Raw genomic sequence first — 21,711 nt, forward strand, 5'->3', positions numbered from 1 at the left:
AAACCCTTGTGCGCGATTACACTAGGCATATTAGCGATGCTAAGTAGGGAATACATACTACACACAGATAACGGGTACGTTACACTATGCTCACTTCACTGGCTTGCTGTATTGCTCGCTGCAACTTATTCACAATTTGCTCTTGATGCGAGCCTGCGAGTGTTCGTCCAGCCAGGCTTGCAGGTCGTTGAAGATCGGAGCGAACAGTTCGTCCTTCTCTAGGGACAGGATGCTGTGGCGAGCATGGTCGTAGATCCTGAGCGTCTTATCCTGCGCAGGGCACATGTCGTAGTACTTCTGCGAGCCCTGTGGGTCGTTGATGGTGTCGTCCTTGCCGTGCTGTATGAACAGCGGCTTGTCCCTTGGGTACTTGCGCGAGACGAACCCGTCCTGATCGTTGTATAGCCGCTTGCCTCTCTCCAGGAAGTCGTAGATCTGGCCGAAGCTGCCATACAGCGGCACACTCATGGGCTTGTCGTTCTCCAGGAACTTGCGGTAGCGCGGGTCCGAGGTGATGCCCTCGAGGTCCAGGCCCGTGTCGATCCTCGTCTTTGTCAGACACTTGGCCAGCACCGGCGACAGCCACTGGGTGATCTTATTGGGCGAGGAGTGTGGGTGCAGGATGATGAGCGGGCCCGACGCAATGTACCCGCTCACTTGGTCTCTGTGCTTGCCCTTGCTGGCGTAGTTGAGGATGATGCCGCCGCCCATGGAGTGGCCCCACAGAAACAGCGGAATGTCCTTCTCTTTGCACTCCAGCAGGTTCTTCGCGACAAAGTGGTCCAGGTCATTGAAAGTGTGGTACTCGTTGGTGATACCCTTCTGTTTGCCCGGGGAGGTCAAGCCGGCACCTCTCTGGTCAAACGTAAATGACTCGTAACCTGCCAATGCAAGGTGGTCCATCAGCCGGTGGTTGATCTTTGTGTACTCGCCAAACCCATGCACCAATAACACTCTAGCCTTCGGTGCTCCCTCCGATGGCCACAACACATACGCAAACTTAGCACCGTTAAACTCCTCGTATTTCAACTCCGGCTCTTTCGTCCTTAACTTGTATGGATATTCAGCCATTTCTGTCCTTGTGCTCTATGTTGTCTATATCAAATTGTGTCTATATCAAATTGTATCAGTAACAAGTTGTGTCTATAACAAGCTGTATCAATAACAAATTGTATCAATTGCAAGAACCAAAATAACTTGATTTGATAGATGTTACTAATAGCACCGTTTATCAAACTTGACTATGGTCCACAATTATATCCAAAAGAATCTATTACGTGAAAGTTAGAAATCAATACCTCATAAGTGGCCCAAAGACTGTACCACTGTCCATACACTACGTATATACAAGATTCTATTTCCTTTAGGTACTCTTCACACCACAAGTGTTGAGCATCCAGAGGCTCTCCAATAAATTCCCGTGGGATACATCCACTACAATTTCCTTTTAAAGTGGATCCGTCTTGCCGGAGCAACAAGCTTTTTGTCCTCACTTTTTTACCATGTTACTTTCCAATGTTTAGATGCATTTTTCCTCAATACTATGCAAAGGCCACTCTAAAGCAAAACGTAAGAATGTTGATCATGGAAGAGAAAAAAAAGTACACAAAAGCTTAAAAGGTAGGCTTTTACAGGTTTCATGTATTACGTATAGCAAGCTTGCCAAAAGAAGATGTAAACAGCTTGTTTGTAGAGAAGTTTTGTGGATGACGAATATGTCATTATGCAATGTCTATAATAGTGCAGTATATGAATATGTACAGTATTCTTATGCAACTTTTATCCCAATTTCAACCTGATAATTACATAAAAAAATAATAATGAAATTGTGAACATCAACTAACAAAGGAGAACTCTTATACCTGGTCAGAGACTTGTACTTACCGGTGAGTAAGAAATTACATAACCGAGAGTATCTCTGCATTGGGTAAATTTCCTGTTCCTTCACTTTCGTTGTCTCTTGACTATCCCTAGTGTATTCCTTTTCACTTTGAGTTTGATCTTCGTTGGCTTTTGTTTTGCTTCCATAGATGTATTTTTCAACTCTGGCAAATTTGATCGTGATTGTAATTGTGAGAATGTATCAGTGTTTTGGACCGCTGTCGTTTCAGATTTGTCGTCATTCGTACTTATCGAATTATGGCTCCTAAATTTGGCAAACGCAGATTCCGCAATTGCATCTAGATTTTGTTGCTCTAGCTTTGCGTTATTTTTCGGTTTGCTTATCTTACCTAGCATGTTCGAAGTTTCATATTTTGCTTTATTATTTTGAATCATCTGTTCTAGATCCTTGACATCCTTCTGTTGTTGTTGCAACTTAGCTAGTTTTTCTTCGAGTAATGCCATTTTGTCCTTAGACTTATCTTCTGATTTGCCCTTGTTCTGTTTCAATTCTTCTTCTTCTTCCTTTTCCTTGGCCAGCCGCTTTAAAGTTTCTTCCAAGGTCTCGTCCTGTGCCTTCTTCTCTTCCTCTTGTCGTTTTACGTAATTCCTTACACCACCGGACTCCATCACGTAGTCCGCACTCTTAGGGTCGGTCCTGAAGGAGATCGGATTAGCACACTGTGGACATCGTATGGTAAACCTGTATATCTTGATGGAGTCCAGGTACTTCTCATCCAGCGTCTTCTTCTTACCGTTGAACTTCCGACTCTTCGATATGTACTCATCGCACTTGGTGCACCGCATGCTGAACGGTGTCATAAGTCTGATAGTGCTTTCTGATTTATTGGCGTTCTTGAGTTTTTTGCTCATAGACCGGGCAATACGCTCAGCCTCTACTGGATCATAGTCCGGTGGATAGTATTTGTTTATGGCTTTCCTCTCTGACATGTGCGCGTCGTCTGTTGTATATCCAGTTGTGTATCAGGTTGTATATCAGGCACACCTACGTATCCCCAGCCAAGTTGACACTGCTATCTACTTGTGTTATCCCGCTATTATAGTCATCGAGCATTGCCCAATCTGGTAAATTACTGCTCGAAGCTCATCGCTCATCGAGTTTTTCATGATATTCTTCAGATGGATAAAAGTCTGTCCTCGTTATATATGATACATATATCTTGAGCAGCAGCAGCAACGGGGAAGGTCCTGGCGGGCACACACATAGGGATAATGACATGACAAGCTTGACAAAACTGATCATAAGATTTTAATGGGCAAATTATATTTATTAGGTTGTTTATTTAGAAAGGATAAGAATTTTAATTAGAAAAAAAAATGGAACAGGTTTTGAATTAATTAGCATATGTAAAAAAAACCGTAAAAAAAAATTAGTTATTGTTCTCGGGACATTAAACTAGATATTTCAAATTGCCCATGCAATAAATGGAGACCAGCCACCGTATAGCGATTTCATGTTCAATTCCATGATAAAGGGGAATTGAGATGATATACCATAGATTGATTGCCGCTAAAAATTCTTGAGGGACAATGAGTTTTAAACGTTCAATAAAAAACTCGCCAGTAAAACTCTAGTCAACGAATACCCACAGAATCAAAAAGGATTTAATGTAACTTGTTAAAATTAGATTAAAAAAGAGTTAAAGTTTGTAAGGATTTAATTTAAAATAATAAAAAGGTAAATGGATTTTTTTATATTTTAATGAACTTACAACAACATAGCGATGGCAGCGATGGCACCAGCACCCATACCAGCGGCAGCCTTAGCAGCACCGTTAGTGGTTTGAGCTTGGATTTGACCGTCGTTGATTTGAGAGATAGCAGCCTTGGTTGGGGCAGCAGAAGAAGCAGCAGCGGAAGATGGCTTAGCAGAAGAAGCAGCAGAGGAAGCAGAGCCAGCTGGGGTGAAGTCAGCAACAACGGAACCGTCCTTGGTGGATCTTGGGGAGATGACAATGTCAATAGCACCAGTACCTTGAGCAGTGGAGAACTTGTATTCAGAACCAGATGGGATGGCGAAGAAACCAGAGTTACCCTTGTAGGTCAAGTGGCTACCGCTTAGAGCGAAACCAGAGGTACCTTCGGATTCAGAACCGGTCTTGATGGAACCGTCAGAGTTGACGACAGCGTAGGTGTTGTCAGAGAACTTCAACTTACCAGCGTCAGTGACGGTACCAGCGAAAGAACCACCGGACTTCAAGACCAAAGCACCGTTTTCAGAGTTAACTGGGGTGTTTTGGACTGGAGAACCAGAGTGGATAGCCAACAAACCGAAGGCTTGGGAGTCAGCAAGAGCCAACTTGGCCATGGCGATCAAAGCAACAGAGAAAGCGGTAGTGAATTGCATCTTTATTATTTGTGTTGTGTGTGTGTGAGTTTGTAAAAAAAATAAAAAAACTATTAGCGAGTGTTTGGTTTTTTGATTTTTTCTTGATCTTCTTTTAACATCGAAACAAATATTAAAGTAAGAGTTGCAAGAAATCTACCAGAAGGAAATTCCGCTTGCTTATATATCTTTTTTTTCTTTCACTCTTGCGATTTGATAATTGCACTGGCTATATGAGTTCCCCCTTCACATCAATCATTTTGATAAGAATTTTTTTGTTTATTGTTTCCCTCCGAAGATTATACTATTTTTAATAGCTTTTTAGCATAGGATCTTCTTGTGAACCCCCCCCCACCACTCCGATTGTGCACAGTATTCTGTGCGATATGGCTTCTTGGAAAAGCAATACGTAAGTCAGTAATCCAATAGAACTTCTATTTCTAATAGCTTCTATTTCCATTTCCTATGAAATAACCGCAGAGAACTGAGAAATAGAATGAACGATTCCGGATATGTGGAAAGGGGGGGTATGGAAGGGAAAAGGATTGATTACGGCAGAGTGTTTGTGCAGCATTTACTGTGTGAGCTCCTGGCCAGCGCTATCCGTCAATGTTGCTGCTCCCATACTAAATTAGAAGTATTTTTCCACTTGTATTGAGCAAATCGAAAAGTCTGTTTTTGGGCAGGAGGGACTCGATTACGCAATTACGTTATGCACACTCGAGTCGTACTAGCATTTCTCTCTTGACAAACCCATTGTGTTTTGCGTGTATGTGTTTGTGCCTAGTGTTTGTACGTGTTTCTGGTGCGTGTTCGTATCCATTTGTGGATGTTTTTCTATTTCTATGTTTAGCAAGGTCTTTATGATTGGGAAGCACAGAAGCTAATTACCGGATTAGGAGGAAATTAATTTTGTGTGCCAGAAACGCCCGCAGGTTACCTACATATTAGCTAATTTTATTTGTAGAGTGAGATGAAAGTTTCGGTTCGAAAAGTTGTTGTTTTTTGATAGCTCCAGACAAAGTGTGCAGCGCTGTAAATTTTCAGAGAGCGTTGGATAATTGCTGGGCACGGTCTTGTAAGTTAGTGCTGATTTTCATTTTTCTTGTAAGTGCCTTTCTTTTTCCTTCTCGATTCTGCCACACAGACAGACTGTCTACGGGTGTTTCAGTTTGCTTGCTGGCTTCAGTTTCAGCTTCAGTTTGTATTTCTTCTTCTTTGTTTTGGTTTCATACACGGCCGGTTCTAACACCACGCCATTCCCGCCACCCGAAAATGGAAAGGCGAGAGTTGTACCACAAACTTTCGATCCCAAGTGCATAGCCATCCGAGTTCAATAGATACATAATTGTTCGTGCGACTGTTTCTAGCCGTTCCAAAAAAGTTGATGTGGTGGATGGATAGGGTGGATGGATGGAAAAGTGTAGGCCGGACACAGGATAAATGGAAAGCAACTTCTGTGTCCTGCGGTAGTTGACTGCTAGTCTCGGTGTTTATCACTTGACAGCGGGCCATTGTATGTGTGCGTGTGGTTTCTTACTGTTGGTACCACAGTCTCGGGCGAGGAAGGTGTGACTCCGGTTTCACCTGGGTTTCCAAAGGAGCAAAACACTGTCAAAATAGGATTGGTGTTATAAATTATCTGTCTAGAACCGTATGCAGGAGAAAATACAGGAGTAGACTTCCCCCCACCCCCACACAAAATTTTCTCTCCTCGTCAAGAGATATCCCTTCGTGTTTCAGAAGTGCCATGCATCCACATCCACACACACAATGTAAACCACTTGAGGAAAAATGACGTAATGCTAACTTTCCATACCTTCTCCCGAGAGTTCTTTCACAGGAGCAAATGAAAGCATATATTACTAGTTCACCAGAGAGCCAAGGAGAAACAGAGGATTGTGCGACAAACTAATTATAGTAGTTTCTGTTGATTTGTTTTTTCAATGGATGGCATCTGGGTGTTCGCCTAGACTTGCTAGCTTGTGGGATGCACGGCATTGCGCGGTATTTTTTGTTTGCTCTACGCAGATGCTGCTTGAAGGTAAATTAAGAGGTTATGCACTATTAAGGAATAAACCCCAATAGCCATTTCTTACAATATGTATCGGTGACAAAGAGAATCGATGATCTAAAGGAACAATGGCTAAATAAAAAAATATAGAACCTAAAATATTCCTGAAGGCCAATGTTATAGAAAACTACATAGCTTGACAATAAAGCAGTTAGAACCCTTGCAATATGCAAAGAACGATTACCTTACCTATTGATCTCACCTGCAAGTGGAAACTCGACCTAGATTGATGCAAAATTGATCATGGAAGTTGAGTTGATTGAGATGTTGGAATGAGATTGTGATAGATTGAACTTCAAAGAGTGAGAAAATAGTGCCGTTTCTTGTCTTTGTAGGTTTCCTATGTGTGTTTCTGACTCCTAATAAAGTCGTTTTTGATCCCACCTAACACCTTTAACTGATGTCGAACATGTATTGGGTGGGGGGTTCTCTTATTCTCCATCCCACTTTTCTCTCTTGCAAATCATTTCCCAGATGCAATTTTCTTTCTTGATCTATCACTCATCGCTGTCCTTGATTTTGATTTTGGTTTTAACTTCTGACGGTAATAGCTCGTTACCATACTCTTGAAAAAAACTTGATAGAATTTATTGTTTAAATTTTATAATAAACGAAATGAAGGGTATCTATATGACATTAAAATATTTGTAGTAAAAAATATTATACTAAAATTATTGAGAATTTCTCTATTGCAAGCAGATCAATGCTCGACTTTTTTTTGCATGCGTAAAATTGTATATTGAAGTGAAAAAAGCTGATAAAATTAATTTATAATTTTATAACTTACAACAACATAGCGATGGCAGCGATGGCACCAGCACCCATACCAGCAGCAGCCTTAGCAGCACCGTTGGTGGTTTGTTGGTGGATGGTGGAGGTAGCTTGGATTTGACCGTCACCGATTTGAGAGATAGCAGCCTTGGTTGGGGCAGCAGAAGAAGCAGCAGCGGAAGATGGCTTAGCAGAAGAAGCAGCAGAGGAAGCAGAGCCAGCTGGGGTGAAGTCAGCAACAACGGAACCGTCCTTGGTGGATCTTGGGGAGATGACAATGTCAATAGCACCAGTACCTTGAGCAGTGGAGAACTTGTATTCAGAACCAGATGGGATGGCGAAGAAACCAGAGTTACCCTTGTAGGTCAAGTGGCTACCGCTTAGAGCGAAACCAGAAGTACCTTCGGATTCAGAACCGGTCTTGATGGAACCGTCAGAGTTGACGACAGCGTAGGTGTTGTCAGAGAACTTCAACTTACCAGCGTCAGTGACGGTACCAGCGAAAGAACCACCGGTCTTCAAGACCAAAGCACCGTTTTGAGAGTCAACTGGGGTGTTTTGGACTGGAGAACCAGAGTGGATAGCCAACAAACCGAAGGCTTGGGAGTCAGCAAGAGCCAACTTGGCCATGGCGATCAAAGCAACAGAGAAAGCGGTAGTGAATTGCATTTTTTATTATATGTGTTTGTATTAAGCGAGTGTAAATTGGTTACTGGTTTTTTTTATGATAAATAGAACAAGAATAAATGAAATTGATTTGAATTTGTTAAATTGATTACAGATGCATCCCGTTTATATATGTTTTTTTTCCAACTTCAGTGCTGTAAAAAAATTTATGAAAATGTTTAATTCCTAGTATTTGTTTTGATTTGTTTTTGTTTGTTTTTCTGTGTATCTGTGCAAAAAAACTTATGACATGTTGTTCTATGTGTTCTCCCTAGGATGTAACCTTGTTTGATCCTGTCTAAGAACCTGTGCGAGAATCCTTTAAGATGTTATTGTTCTTTGGGGGGGGGAGATATATTGAGATCCCAAGTGCATACACGGTATATTGCCACTCACTAAGACGGGCAAATAAAAATCTCTCAGAAAAAGATAAGAAAACAGCTGTAGAGGCTATTATGCCGTTATTACCCAATCGAATTTAGTCTTCTATATTTGATCTGCTACCTTTGCGTAGCTTCTATTCCCACATAGAGCTTTTTCCCAAGTGACCCGCGTTTTCTGATATTTTCTTTTGGCATGTTGTATCCACTCCTCTGCCTTGTCTTCTTCGCAGGTGACCCGCGTTCCTTTTGTTTACCCCTTCCAATCTCTTGTTTGTTTACCTTTTCTCGAACTTGGTCTCTACCCGTTCGACACCACTTTGTTCAAGATACGTAACTCACCATGATTACTTTTCTAGATCCGTCGTGCGTGTCCTCTACAACCCTATCCCTTTTCGCCACACTATATGATAGTGTGTAAGAGTAGTAGAGTAGTAGTTCCCGAAGTCCAAAGGTCCACATACAGTAATGGGTAAACAAGGAAGGGACTACTATAAATGGGAATTACACCCACCGTCACTACGCTAACTGCGAAACAAGTCAGGAGAAAAGAAATTGCAACCCTAAAACTGTATTTGACCCTGTAGTATCACAGAGTGCCGTTAGGGTTTACGTGTGAGTCCCCCCCCCCACTTCTGAATCTACGACCTATCACACATCTCTTTCTCAGGGAGCTTTTTCCACTGTACTGTTTCGCGATGGTTAAGGGCCACCATGTTCATTAGCTCCCTAGTAATGTCTTCATGACGTAGCCTAAGGAAGTTGGGAAGGACCAATGGGTTTATACGTGGGCAAACTGTTTCACGTTGAAAGTGCTCCATCCTCGTCTTTGATCCCTCTAATGTCCGTATGCCCTGTAAAGGGTAATGGCATTACTACGTTGGGTTGTCGCGTCGTTCTCTCTATTGACGTGCCTGGCGAGCCCTAAATCCTTATTTACCGCATCTTGGAATTAGTCTAGAATACCTTGTCCATTTAGAAGCGTTTATCCCCCCACACACACACACACACACTGCCCTGCCCTTTTGACCCTCTTTCTAGAACTTGTTTTATTTACACCTCATTGTATAGACTAGTAGTTCACGCGAAAACTCCATTGAGTGTTTATTTGACTGGATGAGGGATCAATAATACCCGTTAATACACGCGAAAATTTTTATAGAACCAAAAAAAAGAAAAGAAAATTAAAAGATGTAAATACATAGGCACTATAGAGCTACTATACTGGTCCTTGAATATTCTTTTGGACCCTATCCTTCCTATTATGGATGAATAAGCATTGCTTCTAGCCTTAGTGAAACAGATAGGATGATCGACGGTTTGTTGTGGGTCTGGATTCTGTTTACCAGCTATATCTGTATTCGGGTATTCCCACTACTAATTCCATCCACCGCAGCTCAACAGCACGAACGCGGTTTATATTGGTGAACCCCGCCTCCCCCTCTCTGTTTCTAATTATGCAGCCCATGTACTATGACTTGTAATACAAGTAGTGTTAGTCCAGATGCGTGGAATTTGATCCAATAGTCATTGTTTTAATTGACACAAATTTCTTGCAAGTTATTCACAATTTCTTACTTAGTTTCTAAAAATATGCAACACAAAAATGGTAAAAAAATTCGCCAAGCAAAAGAAAAGTATAGATCCTTTAGCTTATCTACTTATGCCCTCCCCCCCTCTCTTCTGTCCAGTTTATCCACTAGGTCACCAGCACTAATATTTCTTTAGATCATGGAGAAAACATTTGCCTTAGCCTATACAGGTGGAACTATCTTCTTGAGAGCACTTTTTACAATAAGTGCCTCCATGAAAAGCGGGTTATCCATATCTATTATCTGCTTGTTCCGAACATATACCACCCGCTTCATTAGCTCCCTGACTAGTTCTGGCTTGCTACCATAAAGAATGGAGTTGTCCTTAAGTGAGTCATCTATTACACTTAACTGTAAGGGTAAGAACCACATAGCCGCAAGACGCACATGCTGCGGTACTACAAAGCTCTTGTGGTCTTTTATGCATATTATCTTCGACAATGTTATCATATTGGAGTAACAGTTCTTGTGTATGCCACCGCCCCTGGCATTAAATGTTAGTCTATGCGTACGTATATGAACCATAATATCCAAAATATACCTACGCAGAGATGCTTGAATGTGTATGTTATCGTAATTCTTGTAATCACCACTTATTATTTTCTCGGCACCATCGCTTGAGCCGGTTATGGCTTCTTCTTCCTTTGCTTCATCCTTAGTTATTACAACAGAGCTAAAACTAGCAGTATCATCCGCAGCTTGGACCTCTATAGTAGGCTTGATATTTGGCATGGCTAATGTCGTGACAAGCCAGAATTTGTGTCGTATCCAGTCCTCAAACCCAGTTGAAAACGATTTCAGCTTGAAAGATTGGCCATGTTTATGTGAATACTTCTTATCCGCGGCACCCAACTGTAGTATATCATCAGGTATTATATATTCATCTCGTTTCCATGCTACAGTCCCAATGAAAAGTTTCCAATACTTCTTGTTGTTCGCTATACCATTGTGTTGCACATTAAAGATATATCCCTCTCTCATTAGACGTCCCAGCTGGTAATAGTCAGCCAGCGACTGTCTATCGATGTCTTCCACGAGGTAAAACTCTATAGTTACATTCTGGTCAACTCCAGCGATATTAGCAGATCTATCGCCTTTCTCATCGACGTGTTCCATTGTCTCTAAGTTTTTGTAGTCGTCGAGCTCACATTTTTGTATCTCGCTGATCATCTCATCAGTTACATGGTTAATGCATTGATATTTGAAGTTGATTTTGAAATCTGTCCGTTTCTGCATCACATCTCCCACAGACTTCTGAATTAGCTCCTCATTGGAAATTTCATCGTTGAGCTTTCTCTGCTCTGCATCAAACAGCACAAGGAAGTTCTTTTTAGCAACTATACTGAATAGTAACGCAGTCTCAAAATCTGGCAACTCATATTTTTGTATTTGCTCCAAATCAAAATCCATTTCTGTCATATTGCCAGAACGGAGCTGTTAATATAAGTCAGTGATGATTTACAAATTTCCTAGGTATCAACACTTTAACGACAAAGGCCTTCTGATATATTTGTAAAAATGCCAATACTCCTAGTTATGGTTAAAGATTCATCTACGCTGTTCCGTTAACAATGGTCAGAAATTAAAATAATATATACAATCAATTGCTGGTTTGCTCAGTGTTAATCATCGATGTTATTATGGTTATTAGAACATTGTACATATGTACGAGGTGAGGTGAAAAAAATTTTGAGATGAGCTAGCTCATCGCATTGCATGTTAGAGACTAGTTAATAATAGTGCTAATATATCAAGCACTATTTGATACAGTCTTGTTTAACAGTTGCATAACTGCCTTAACTGGAATTCCTAGACATATCGTATTCGATATTTTTTGAAAGGACAGACACAGTTGAAATTCCATAATAATAGCGATTATTAAAATATGGCTAAATTAGTGCACGATATCCAGAAGAAGCAGCATAGGGAGCGTTCGCAGCTCACAGGTCGTGCTAGACTTGGTATGCTTGAGAAGCATAAGGACTATGTGAAGCGTGCTCAAGACTATCATAAGAAACAGAACACTCTAAAGGCCCTCCGGGAGAAAGCTAAGGAGAGGAACCCTGATGAATATTACCATGCCATGAATACTAGAAAAGTAGATGACAAGGGTCTTCTTATAAAATCAAGATATGAAGATGGTGAAGATCCCTCTCTAGATATGGATCAAGTTAAACTGTTAAAGACGCAGGATAGTAACTATATAAGAACACTTAGACAAGTTGAGCTGAAAAAACTACAAAGAGACAAGCAACTTATTGGTTATAAGTCACAATCGAAACACACAGTTTTTGTAGATGATCAAGATAGCATGAGAGACTTTAAAGCAGAGAACTACTTCAAAACTACAAAGGAATTTCTAGATAGACCAGAGAATAGATTAACCGTAGATCAATTGACATCTCAAAATTTAAACGTTGGTGATTCAGAATCATTATTGATGCCAAAGGAATCACTAGACAAAAAAAGACTTAAAAAAATAAAACAAGTTAAACTACACATGGAAAGGGAGAAACAACTAAATCAGATACAACAGAGGATGGATAGTCAACGAGAGAGGATGAAGAAAGGATCAAAAAAGAAGATTATTTCTGATACTGGTAATGTAACATTCAAATGGAAGAAGCAACGTAAGCGTTAGTATATAATATATATTTTATTCTAGGAAATACTCACCATTAATTTGCATCTTACCTTAAAAGTTATCTAATATATGCCATTATACTTTCAGTAATATATACATACCTACATATTAATCCGTCAGATATATGGGGAATAACTATGATATTACCAAGTTCAGTGTCAAAATTTTACATTTTTCAAGTAAAATGTTTATTATATTTTTGATAGATTTATGTTTTGTTGAAGAATCAGTTGTGAAATATCTTTCAATAATAAGATGGTAAAATAAACAATAAACTTAATACGATTGGTATCACATTAAACAAAAGCATGTGATGGTGTCAAACAAAATATTCTCACTTTAATACAGTTCACAAAACTAGAAGCACTTATACTGATATAATACATACTCTATTTTGAGTTTTACTCATTCATTAGTTATAGACAATATATTCATCAATTATTTGTACCCCTCTATATAATTAAAGCACAAAGATTAAAGGAATAAGATCTTCAAAGTTACTTCCGATGTCCGTACCATCAGTAGCCCCACAACATTTATTTTACTTTCACAAATTGTAAAATAGAATTACTCTATTAACTGTAAGTAATATTTCAGATGTTGAACAATTCAAATGGATTGTCGGGATAATTGCTATGCCCATTTATATCTGTCTGCTTACCCTTATTGCCCACTGAACCGTTTGGAGTACTTATTCCATTTTTATTACTTTCGGGATAGTTTGTATTTGAAGTGCTTTCTGGCGTAGCCAAATTTCTTTTGTTTAATTTCGTAAGCTTCCTTCTACCCTTTTTTGCAGCAGCAATAACACTTTCATCTTGAGAAGCTAAAGAAAAATTTTGGCTTTTTAAATTGTTTCCTACAAACCTGTTATTTGGTGGATTGTAATTGTGTGAAATATCATTTCCTCTTTGTGTTGACTCCATCTTATTCAGTTCAGATTGATTTGGTGCACCATGAGTCGGTGAAAAACGAGAAGTTGAATGTTTCATCTGTCCATTGGATATCATATTAGTACTTTGTAGAGAAGGTGTCATGTTCATTTTACGACCTCCATTTTCTGTAGAAGGTGTTTTGGAATCCTCTTGATATGCTTCATAGGAAGATCTGATGTTTGACTGATCGTTAGCAAGATTATTCTCAGATGAAAACGGTTGAGCAAAATCCAGATCATTGCCTCGTGATTTGTATACGTTAGTTGGGTTGGATTGAAATCCGTTTCCACTTTGAAAATTCATCAGCATGTTCATCATCATTAAATATTGTTGTTGAAGGTTTGGATCCATTCCTGATGAAGATTGAGATTGCATCATTTTATTTTGCATGGCTTGTAACATGTCCTTGTTAAAGGAATTAGACGTTCCTTTCGGCATAGGGAAGTTATTCCAATTCATCGTTGACATTGGCATATTATCAGGTCTCATATTGTAGGGATTTGATTTATTCCATTGGTTCATCTCTTCGCTTTTTTGATTCATCATTAAATTCATTGTTTTTGCCATTTCTTGAAACATAGCATTATTATTGGTAAAAGCACCGCTGAAGTTTGAGGATTTATTGCTGCCATATTCATTTTGATCACCATAATCCGCAGACATATTTCCCACTGAACCCGCACTTGGTGAAGTCGAGCTTCTATGTGATCCATTACCGATAGCTTCAGGTTTTGAATCATATTGCTCTTTCCGTCTACTATTAAATCTATGACTTGTATTAGAAGGGTTGTTTGATCCAATGCTAGGATGACTTGAATTAGGGATATCTTGCTGCATATTGTTCCCATTTAATTTTTGCCATTGTTGAGGGTTTCTTTGTTGTTGCATCAAAAAATTTGGATCCCATTGAGATCCATTCATTTGTGATTGAGCCGAAGGCTTACTTTGATTTTGTAATACAGGATTATTAGAACCCAATAGTTCAGGAGAAAACGGACTCCCCTGCATTGTACTATGTTTTTCATCAACTTCATTATATTTGGGAGTTCCTGCTGCCTTTCCAACCTTACCCCTTTTCGAACTCTTGGATCTCAATTTGCCCTTAGCTGATTTGCTATCAATTTCATTATCCTCATTCACATTTTTAGGAGATTGGGAACCGAAACCAGAAAAGTTACTTGAATTTCTATTTGCTTGCTCTTCAATGCTAGATTTTCTTTGTGTCGGCAGAGCTGCTGATTTGCTCTGTTGGAAAGTTGGTCTCTCAAAATTACCCTGCATACCCTCTACACCATTTGGAGTACTCATAGAAGATAAACCCGGAGGCATGCCATTCATCATACTTTTCGATCGAAATTGTGGTGGTCTTTGATCTTGACTATTATTCAGCAACTCATTCTGTGTTGGGCTTCGCAGGACACCACTTGGCTGAGAGACACTACTGCCTCTAGCAATATTCATATGTCTTTCAGGATCCACCAAATTCTCAGCACCGTTAATAAATGGTGGAGGTACTGTTGGGTTGTTATGCGGCAAAATGGCCATTATTCGTTGTTTAAATACCTCTTGGTTTCCGTTACTATCCAAACTTTCATTTGGAATACCATCAACATGATCGAAAAGTGTCCGGAAAATTTCCCACCACTCTACTAGAAAGGTGTCCGAGGCATTCAAAAGCATATCTGGTCTTAAGAGATTCTCTGGAATATCATCATATCTCATTTGAGAGGAGTCATCTCTCACTGTATTTTCCTTTATCTTCCCTATATTTTCTATTGTGGTTAAAGGAACCTCAACCTCTTTCAGAAATTGTGATGCGGTGGAGTAGAATTTATTGTGGACCAGGTAATTGTAAATATGTGCAAATAGAAGTTGCCTTGAATTCTTAGCCATCGCATCTGAGACTATGAATTTTTGTTGCTTCAGAGTGTCTGACGATCTTTGACTTCCCGAGACATTAGAATATGGTTCCTTTCCCATACCGCCAGCAGTATTAGGAGTACTTCCTTCTGTCGTATGTATACTAGATGAACTCATGTTTTTCCCCCTGTAGTCCATTTTATTATTGTTGTACCCATTATTGGATGGGTACCCAGAGTTCGGATTATTGTTATACGGGTTACTACCACCTATATTCATGGTGGAGATATTCAAAGTTACAACCAGTTTAAGGGATAAAAGAACAACAAGTTTACCTCAAAAAAACAACAACAATAATGCCAATAGACTAGAAAAGTATTGTAGTAAAATCAAAATACGAATACCTTTTATTTCTGCTACCTTTTCCTCTTCCTGTTCGATCCTATTTTGCTAATAGAATTTCGTTTGTGACACCTTCTATAATTAAATGCCTGAATGAGAAATCCTAGATATGCAATAACTGCCCGTGTTTCTTTATCTGTATCTTGTTGTTTGCCAAAATATAGTTATAATGAAAGTCTAGCAAGTATGAAACTAACAACACGCTTAAAACAGTCTTTAGGGCGTTTGATACTATTCTCCCCTTGCCTTGTCAGAAAGCTGTGAATATTCGCAACTTCTCTCAAGAAAATCAACAGCACCACTTTTCAATAAACTGACCTCTCTAAATCAAATCAATCAATAGACTAGTATATACTCTGATTGATCAGTCTCCTTGCCAAGTAAGTCGAGACACTTATAATATTCCAACTTTAAAGGGAATGTCCAAAATACCGCACCGCTATACGTGGGTACAGAAAGTTACAGTCCTAGTGTTCCAATTGCCTGCCCGACTACCAACTTATATATTACCTATGAGCCGCCTCCCTGTGTAAAGTACGCCGCGGCTACCTCAGAAACCTCGTATTGTTTACTCAACTTGAGCCTAATTTTACTTGCCAATAATCCTCGCTTCTTAATTTTTCGCTTGGTGTCTGTTTTTTTTTTCTTGTGTGACGTGAAACTTTTTCTCTTTGATGAAAAAAAATATTGAAAGACATTGCAAGAAGTAAGCCTTAGGAAAGGCAGAGAGAGGTTTGCCTGCTGGGAAAGTGTTGATGATGAGGGACAATCACATGTTTGTCCCTAACCCTATCCCATTGATCATCTTACAAAACTTCTGAGGTCCAAACGGTAGTCATTCTTGATTTGCTTGTGATGTTCGATTAGGGACAATTTACTGACAATTCTCTCTGACAACGATTTTCTTTTCTCTTTCTGGTCGATCAATTGTAATGAAGAGAACTGAAGTAGGCCTCAACCAGTACTGGGAACACCCCACCTTCTGGTCTTTGCGGACCCTTGTCTCTCTCTAATTCTACAAATACAAATCTACACCATATACACTAGTTGTCGAAAGAGGAACCAGAGAATGCTTCCAACGTCCGATTTCTCTTGCCTGAAAAACTGCGATCGTTCGGATTCAATTTGTACTTACGATACCACCGACCCATCGCCGATAGTGCGGGCTGGACTTGATTTTACCGGTATATATATTTGTCATTAATGCTGTTACTAAGATCATGGTAATTATCTGTGCTTATAAATATTAAATGAGTGCAGACGAAATGATTAGTCTAAATATATTATACGTAATGTACTCACACGTCTCGCCTATGCCCGGGGCCACAAGACCACAGAAAGGGAAAATTGATAGCGTAAAAATTTCTCGTGGCTTTCAGCGTGTTTATCATTAGATAATCACCTACTCAAAGTCATCCTCATCAAACTCGTCCTCTTCGTTATTATCATCTGATAACTCAGAGTCGTGGTTATATTCATCATGAGCATCGTCAAGTACATTTAGCTTGGTGACACTTGATGATGGTGAGGAGGCTCTCTTTGTGAGGGCACTCATCTCTTCTAATATAGATTCACCTGGGTACGTCTTCACCGGGGATGTAAGTGGCGAACCTAGATGTAGGTATATACGCTTCCCAATCTCTTTGCTTTCCGGTGATACGTGCGTCTTATTACTGTGACCACTTTTCTCAGTATCAACAGGGCCCTTCTTAGATATATTTGTACCATTGGTAGTGGTTGCAATTTTGTCTCCTTGCTGAGACATCAATTTCTGGTCTGCGTTATTTTTCTTTCCCTTATTCGGAGTTTCGTTTTCGGTCGATGTCGTAGCTGCTTTGGTATCGTTTACATCATCTAAGTTGTCATCGGAGCTGAGATCAGGCAGATCGTCTGTGCTCAACAATGTGTCTCGCCAATAGTTTACATCAGTGAATTTCTCTTCTTGCGTACTTCTGAAATACGGCTTTGAAGCATCATCAGGCCCATTGCTTTGAAAACTAATATTCCCCATTTTACCATCAACAGTCCCACTTACAGGGGAACCCGGTGTAAAAGAACTTATACTTCTCATGTCATCATCGGCATTAAGTAGAACTGGTGGGAAGAAGTGATCGACAAGCTCATTTATATGAATGTACGAGCTCTTATACCCAGCCAATTCCAACAGTTCCATATGTACTTCACCTTCTGTATTAATCGTAAATATCCTAGAACTTGGTATACCCACAGTACGATAGGACAGGGCATCTGTAATACGATTACCAAAGCCAGCGAAAAAAGGAGTTGGCTTTTCATCATCAGTATTGGTTGCCGAGAATGTTAAAGTATGCCCTTTATCAATAGCATCAGAGATCTTCTCATTTGTTCCACCTGCATCTTCAAGTTTTTGCGATTCTCTTGCTGTGTGGAAATCTATATTATCAAAATATAATGACCGGATGTCATTCAAACATGCAATCTTAAATATCTCTGGCTTTTTTAGAATTACTTCACGCCTTAGAGCTGCCATGGTTCTATCTGGAGATAATATAACTGGTCCTGCAGGAAGCCGATGCCCACTTTGAATGATTGAGCGCAGATAATTTCTGGTAGAGTCAGCTTGACCAGCACTTCTTGCTGTCAAATACATTATATTGTACCCATTTCTTGCTATTTCACTGAATAATTTCGCGACACCTTGATGAGTCCAATCTTTCCCAATCATAGCTAAAACATGACCCAATGCATCTGATTTAGTGATTGTTCCGTCAATATCACTGATTACTATCGGGACATCCCATTTCCAAACAAAAAGCTTGGATGTTATCACAGACCTACCATGATCTATAGAAAATGCGAGATCATTTTCACCGTAAACCAAATTCAAGCATTTTAATTGATCGCTACTTAGCCTTATTGTCTTGATAAATCTGCGGTTTTTTTCTTCATCATCTTGGGATATCTGAGAACTTGAATCAAGCTCATCTGAGGATGCATGAAAAGTAGAATCCGCCGATGCTGGCGATGGAGGAGACATAACAAGCTCAGACGTATTTCCACTCATCGTTGGAGACTGAGGTGGTGACATGAGCGGTGACTTATTGTTTTCGAAGGGATTCACAATTTTAATGTTACCCTTCCCATCTTCTTGTATGAAGTTCGAAATATCGGCCTCACTACCAAGTTCTTCTTTCAGGATACTTTTTAATTGCTCATCCGTATCATGCACTTTTTCTTTATTTGGCTTATAGCCTTCAATATCGAGTAGTAAACTACCATCATTCTCTAGTTTACTGGGTATGTGAATCTCAGTTAATTTACGATTCAGATTCTCTTGAAAAGTTTTAGTCTTTTTCTTATTCAAAGTTCTATCTTCTTTATCAAAATTTTCAGTAGATTCATTGATATCAAGGAAATCAGGCTCTTCTAATTTGTCAATTACGGGGCTTCCTGAATCTAGAAAGGTTGATTTATGCGAATCTATCCTTTGTGTTGCATCATCTTCCATCCCATTATTCAAATCGAGTGAAGTTGATACCGGTGACTGATTTGGACTAGAACTTGCACTAATCACAGGCGAATCCAACAATTCCTTTGGAATATCATCTGCATTAGCTGATGTTTCAAACACAAAATACGCTTCACCCGATTCACCTAGCTTCATCGGCACATTAGTGGATTTACCATTTACTAGAACTTCAACTTTCTTTTGTGAGGGTTTCAAGATTTGAAACTTCCCAAACCTGACGTGAAATGGAGAACATGCTAAAGTCCCATCTGGATGCTCAACAACAATAACATCTATTGCACCGGATAATGTAGCTGGATTAATCGATGACCAAGTCTTAGATACAGATCCGAAAGCTCTTCCAACATATTGCATCTTCCAAAGATTTACTAAATAAAATACCAACCTAAACCAATGTATATGAAACCGCTAGCCAACGAAAGACTCAAAAAATTGAATAGATTTACTAATCTGCTGAACAAAAGTATCTTGCTTTTATACTAATATTGATATCCTTTTAAACTCAACAAAACCGCACCAACCCTAATAGAGGTTTCTAATGTTCTGATGCTGCAAATAGTTGGGTAGTCCTGATAAAAACCAAGAGTATATACCGTCTTGGAACTGGTTAGTTAGGGATATTCACTTCTATTGCAGCTCAGAGTATAGTTTAGGGCCAAACATTTCACCTTCTATGTCTCGCACTCGTTAAGATGGCATTACCTGCGTTCTCCCCTGTAAAACGTTCTCTCAACGGGCATTCTGTGATCCGAAAAAAATCAAGCATTACAGGCTCATCGCAAAAACATCACAAAAGACATGGCAACAAGTTTCAAAGACTATGTAGAATAGATCGTAGGAGTTCAAGAATATGAATAGACTGTGATTATACGTACAATAATAGCCCTATATGTTTAATATTTACAAATATATATGCAGCCCTTTTACTATTTTACATTAATGGTTAACCAATTGTGATGGAGTCGACATAATTCAATACCGGAATAAAAATAATACATCGAACAACTAAAATGCCAGCCAATGACCTCATGCGATAATACTCCAATATAAGATATATTTTTTGCTGTTCTCCTCTATTTTCTTGTTTAGTTAAAATGAAACTCATAAATTGTGCGGCTTTAGTGTCATTTTCGAATGTCATATATGCATGAATATTGTATTATTATATATGCATAGTTTTATACTTGCAAGTGCCAAATTACAGGAAATGTAATGTCAAATTTGTCAGACCTGAAACTGATAGGATAGAAAAAATTCGATCTCCTGTGGACTTCCTAAAGCCATATTACATTTTAAGCGTTCAAAGACTTCCTACCTTTTCACAAAGAAAATATATGCAAAGCTGTTACGCATATTTCATGATTTCAAGCAATTATAAATATGCAAAATATCTGAATATCAACTTGGTCACAGATCTAGTTTTTCGGATTCTCTATTACTCAATACCCTCAATGCCATCTGGTATAGCAGCAACATTATACTACTTTGTACACTTGTCCACACAAAACGAGGGCCTACTCCACTGAAAAACCCGAAAAATCCTTCTGAAGTATAGACAGTTCTTAAGCTTTTAAATATTGAGTTTGTCAATGTTACCGGCTTGGAAACATTTTTTATCTTGGTATCAGTCGATATATCGATTTGCGAAGGCAGTTGCGTTTGGACTCTAGTTTTAACCACATCCAGAGGTGTCGTGAGAATTCCTGCGAGACCACCTGCACATGCACCTGTAACAATTTCATTAGAAATCGATAGGTCATGCTTATAGATATCCTTACCTTCTAGAAGGAATGCCCATTGTCTAAATTTCTCGTAAAATGCGAATTGTAATGCACTAAACGGTAAATCCCTGGCCAGCGTTGCTTTATATCCAAAAAATAAGGCCGCTACACCTTCAGTTCTATAAATAGTTGCAATGGCATTTCTTAGACTCTTATAATTATATCCTGAATTGAAATGAGGATTATTGTAGCAACCTTGCAATTGCAGTCTAGTTTTCAGCACTTCCGATGGAACGTATACAAAACTGGAAAAGAAATCACCCAGGAAACCAGCTGTGAGGTGAGAAAATGTATCATTGAGATGGTAGTCATTGATCATAGTCCTCTTTGTAAACTCGTAGGTACTGAAGAAAATAGCTGCACTAGGAAAAGATCCAAGCATGGCCGCACAATACCCACCATATAGGCCTCTACGGAACCCTTCCTCTATAAACATGGTTCTGTATGCCTGTAGCATGTGCTTGTATTTATGTACATTTGGAGCACCCTGTTGTCTGGTCTTAACAGTATCCAGTGAGTGCATGGCAGAGTCACCTATTATGCCTCCTACACCACCTGCAAGGAAACAATGCCAAATGGGACTGTGCTCGTAATCATCAAACAAGTTCTGATCATCTCCTGACCGACTAGAACTCGGACCCGAACCACCAGAGGTAGTCGGTATATCATGTCCATGCCCGTCAGTATCATGCACAGTACCAAATACTGGTATTGAAGATGTGAAACTCCACATCCCTATAGTCCTGTGTTATACTCCTGTTTGAGAATTGCACTATTCCCTAATGTGCAAAACAAAAAACCCAAAAATGCCCAAAAATCTTTGTATTATTTACAAGCCGTTCGATTCCAGGATAGAAGAGATCAATTGCA

The 21,711-nt window shown here is 39.4% G+C and overlaps 9 protein-coding genes across 9 annotated transcripts; 1 reads left to right on the plus strand and 8 right to left on the minus strand.

The window, feature by feature from the left end:
• Positions 1-129: 129 nt before the first annotated feature.
• Positions 130-1,071, minus strand: YJU3 (acylglycerol lipase; the record flags this gene model as incomplete). Its single annotated transcript, XM_446295.1, has 1 exon — positions 130-1,071. One exon carries the CDS (start codon positions 1,069-1,071, stop codon positions 130-132), a length of 942 nt encoding a protein of 313 aa, XP_446295.1.
• An 873-nt stretch (positions 1,072-1,944) lies between these two features.
• On the minus strand, positions 1,945-2,832 carry YJU2 (mRNA splicing protein YJU2; the record flags this gene model as incomplete). Its single annotated transcript, XM_446296.1, has 1 exon — positions 1,945-2,832. One exon carries the CDS (start codon positions 2,830-2,832, stop codon positions 1,945-1,947), a length of 888 nt encoding a protein of 295 aa, XP_446296.1.
• A 778-nt stretch (positions 2,833-3,610) lies between these two features.
• On the minus strand, positions 3,611-4,249 carry CWP1.2 (the record flags this gene model as incomplete). Its single annotated transcript, XM_446297.1, has 1 exon — positions 3,611-4,249. One exon carries the CDS (start codon positions 4,247-4,249, stop codon positions 3,611-3,613), a length of 639 nt encoding a protein of 212 aa, XP_446297.1.
• A 2,836-nt stretch (positions 4,250-7,085) lies between these two features.
• CWP1.1 lies at positions 7,086-7,742 on the minus strand (the record flags this gene model as incomplete). Its single annotated transcript, XM_446298.1, has 1 exon — positions 7,086-7,742. The coding sequence occupies one exon, from the start codon at positions 7,740-7,742 to the stop codon at positions 7,086-7,088; it is 657 nt and encodes a 218-aa protein (XP_446298.1).
• Positions 7,743-9,873: 2,131 nt separating this feature from the next.
• MTC2 (Mtc2p) lies at positions 9,874-11,130 on the minus strand (the record flags this gene model as incomplete). The annotated part of the gene is made up of 1 exon (XM_446299.1): positions 9,874-11,130. The coding sequence occupies one exon, from the start codon at positions 11,128-11,130 to the stop codon at positions 9,874-9,876; it is 1,257 nt and encodes a 418-aa protein (XP_446299.1).
• Positions 11,131-11,596: 466 nt separating this feature from the next.
• Positions 11,597-12,352, plus strand: UTP11 (rRNA-processing protein UTP11; the record flags this gene model as incomplete). The annotated part of the gene is made up of 1 exon (XM_446300.1): positions 11,597-12,352. The coding sequence occupies one exon, from the start codon at positions 11,597-11,599 to the stop codon at positions 12,350-12,352; it is 756 nt and encodes a 251-aa protein (XP_446300.1).
• Positions 12,353-12,948: 596 nt separating this feature from the next.
• On the minus strand, positions 12,949-15,429 carry MSS11 (Mss11p; the record flags this gene model as incomplete). Its single annotated transcript, XM_446301.2, has 1 exon — positions 12,949-15,429. The coding sequence occupies one exon, from the start codon at positions 15,427-15,429 to the stop codon at positions 12,949-12,951; it is 2,481 nt and encodes an 826-aa protein (XP_446301.2).
• A 1,525-nt stretch (positions 15,430-16,954) lies between these two features.
• PAH1 (phosphatidate phosphatase PAH1) lies at positions 16,955-19,414 on the minus strand (the record flags this gene model as incomplete). Its single annotated transcript, XM_446302.1, has 1 exon — positions 16,955-19,414. One exon carries the CDS (start codon positions 19,412-19,414, stop codon positions 16,955-16,957), a length of 2,460 nt encoding a protein of 819 aa, XP_446302.1.
• A 1,053-nt stretch (positions 19,415-20,467) lies between these two features.
• On the minus strand, positions 20,468-21,574 carry MME1 (Mme1p; the record flags this gene model as incomplete). The annotated part of the gene is made up of 1 exon (XM_446303.1): positions 20,468-21,574. The coding sequence occupies one exon, from the start codon at positions 21,572-21,574 to the stop codon at positions 20,468-20,470; it is 1,107 nt and encodes a 368-aa protein (XP_446303.1).
• Between the last annotated feature and the right edge of the window lie 137 nt (positions 21,575-21,711).

The sequence above is a fragment of the Nakaseomyces glabratus genome, chromosome F (assembly GCF_010111755.1).
Source record: "Nakaseomyces glabratus chromosome F, complete sequence".
Taxonomy (NCBI): domain Eukaryota; kingdom Fungi; phylum Ascomycota; class Saccharomycetes; order Saccharomycetales; family Saccharomycetaceae; genus Nakaseomyces; species Nakaseomyces glabratus.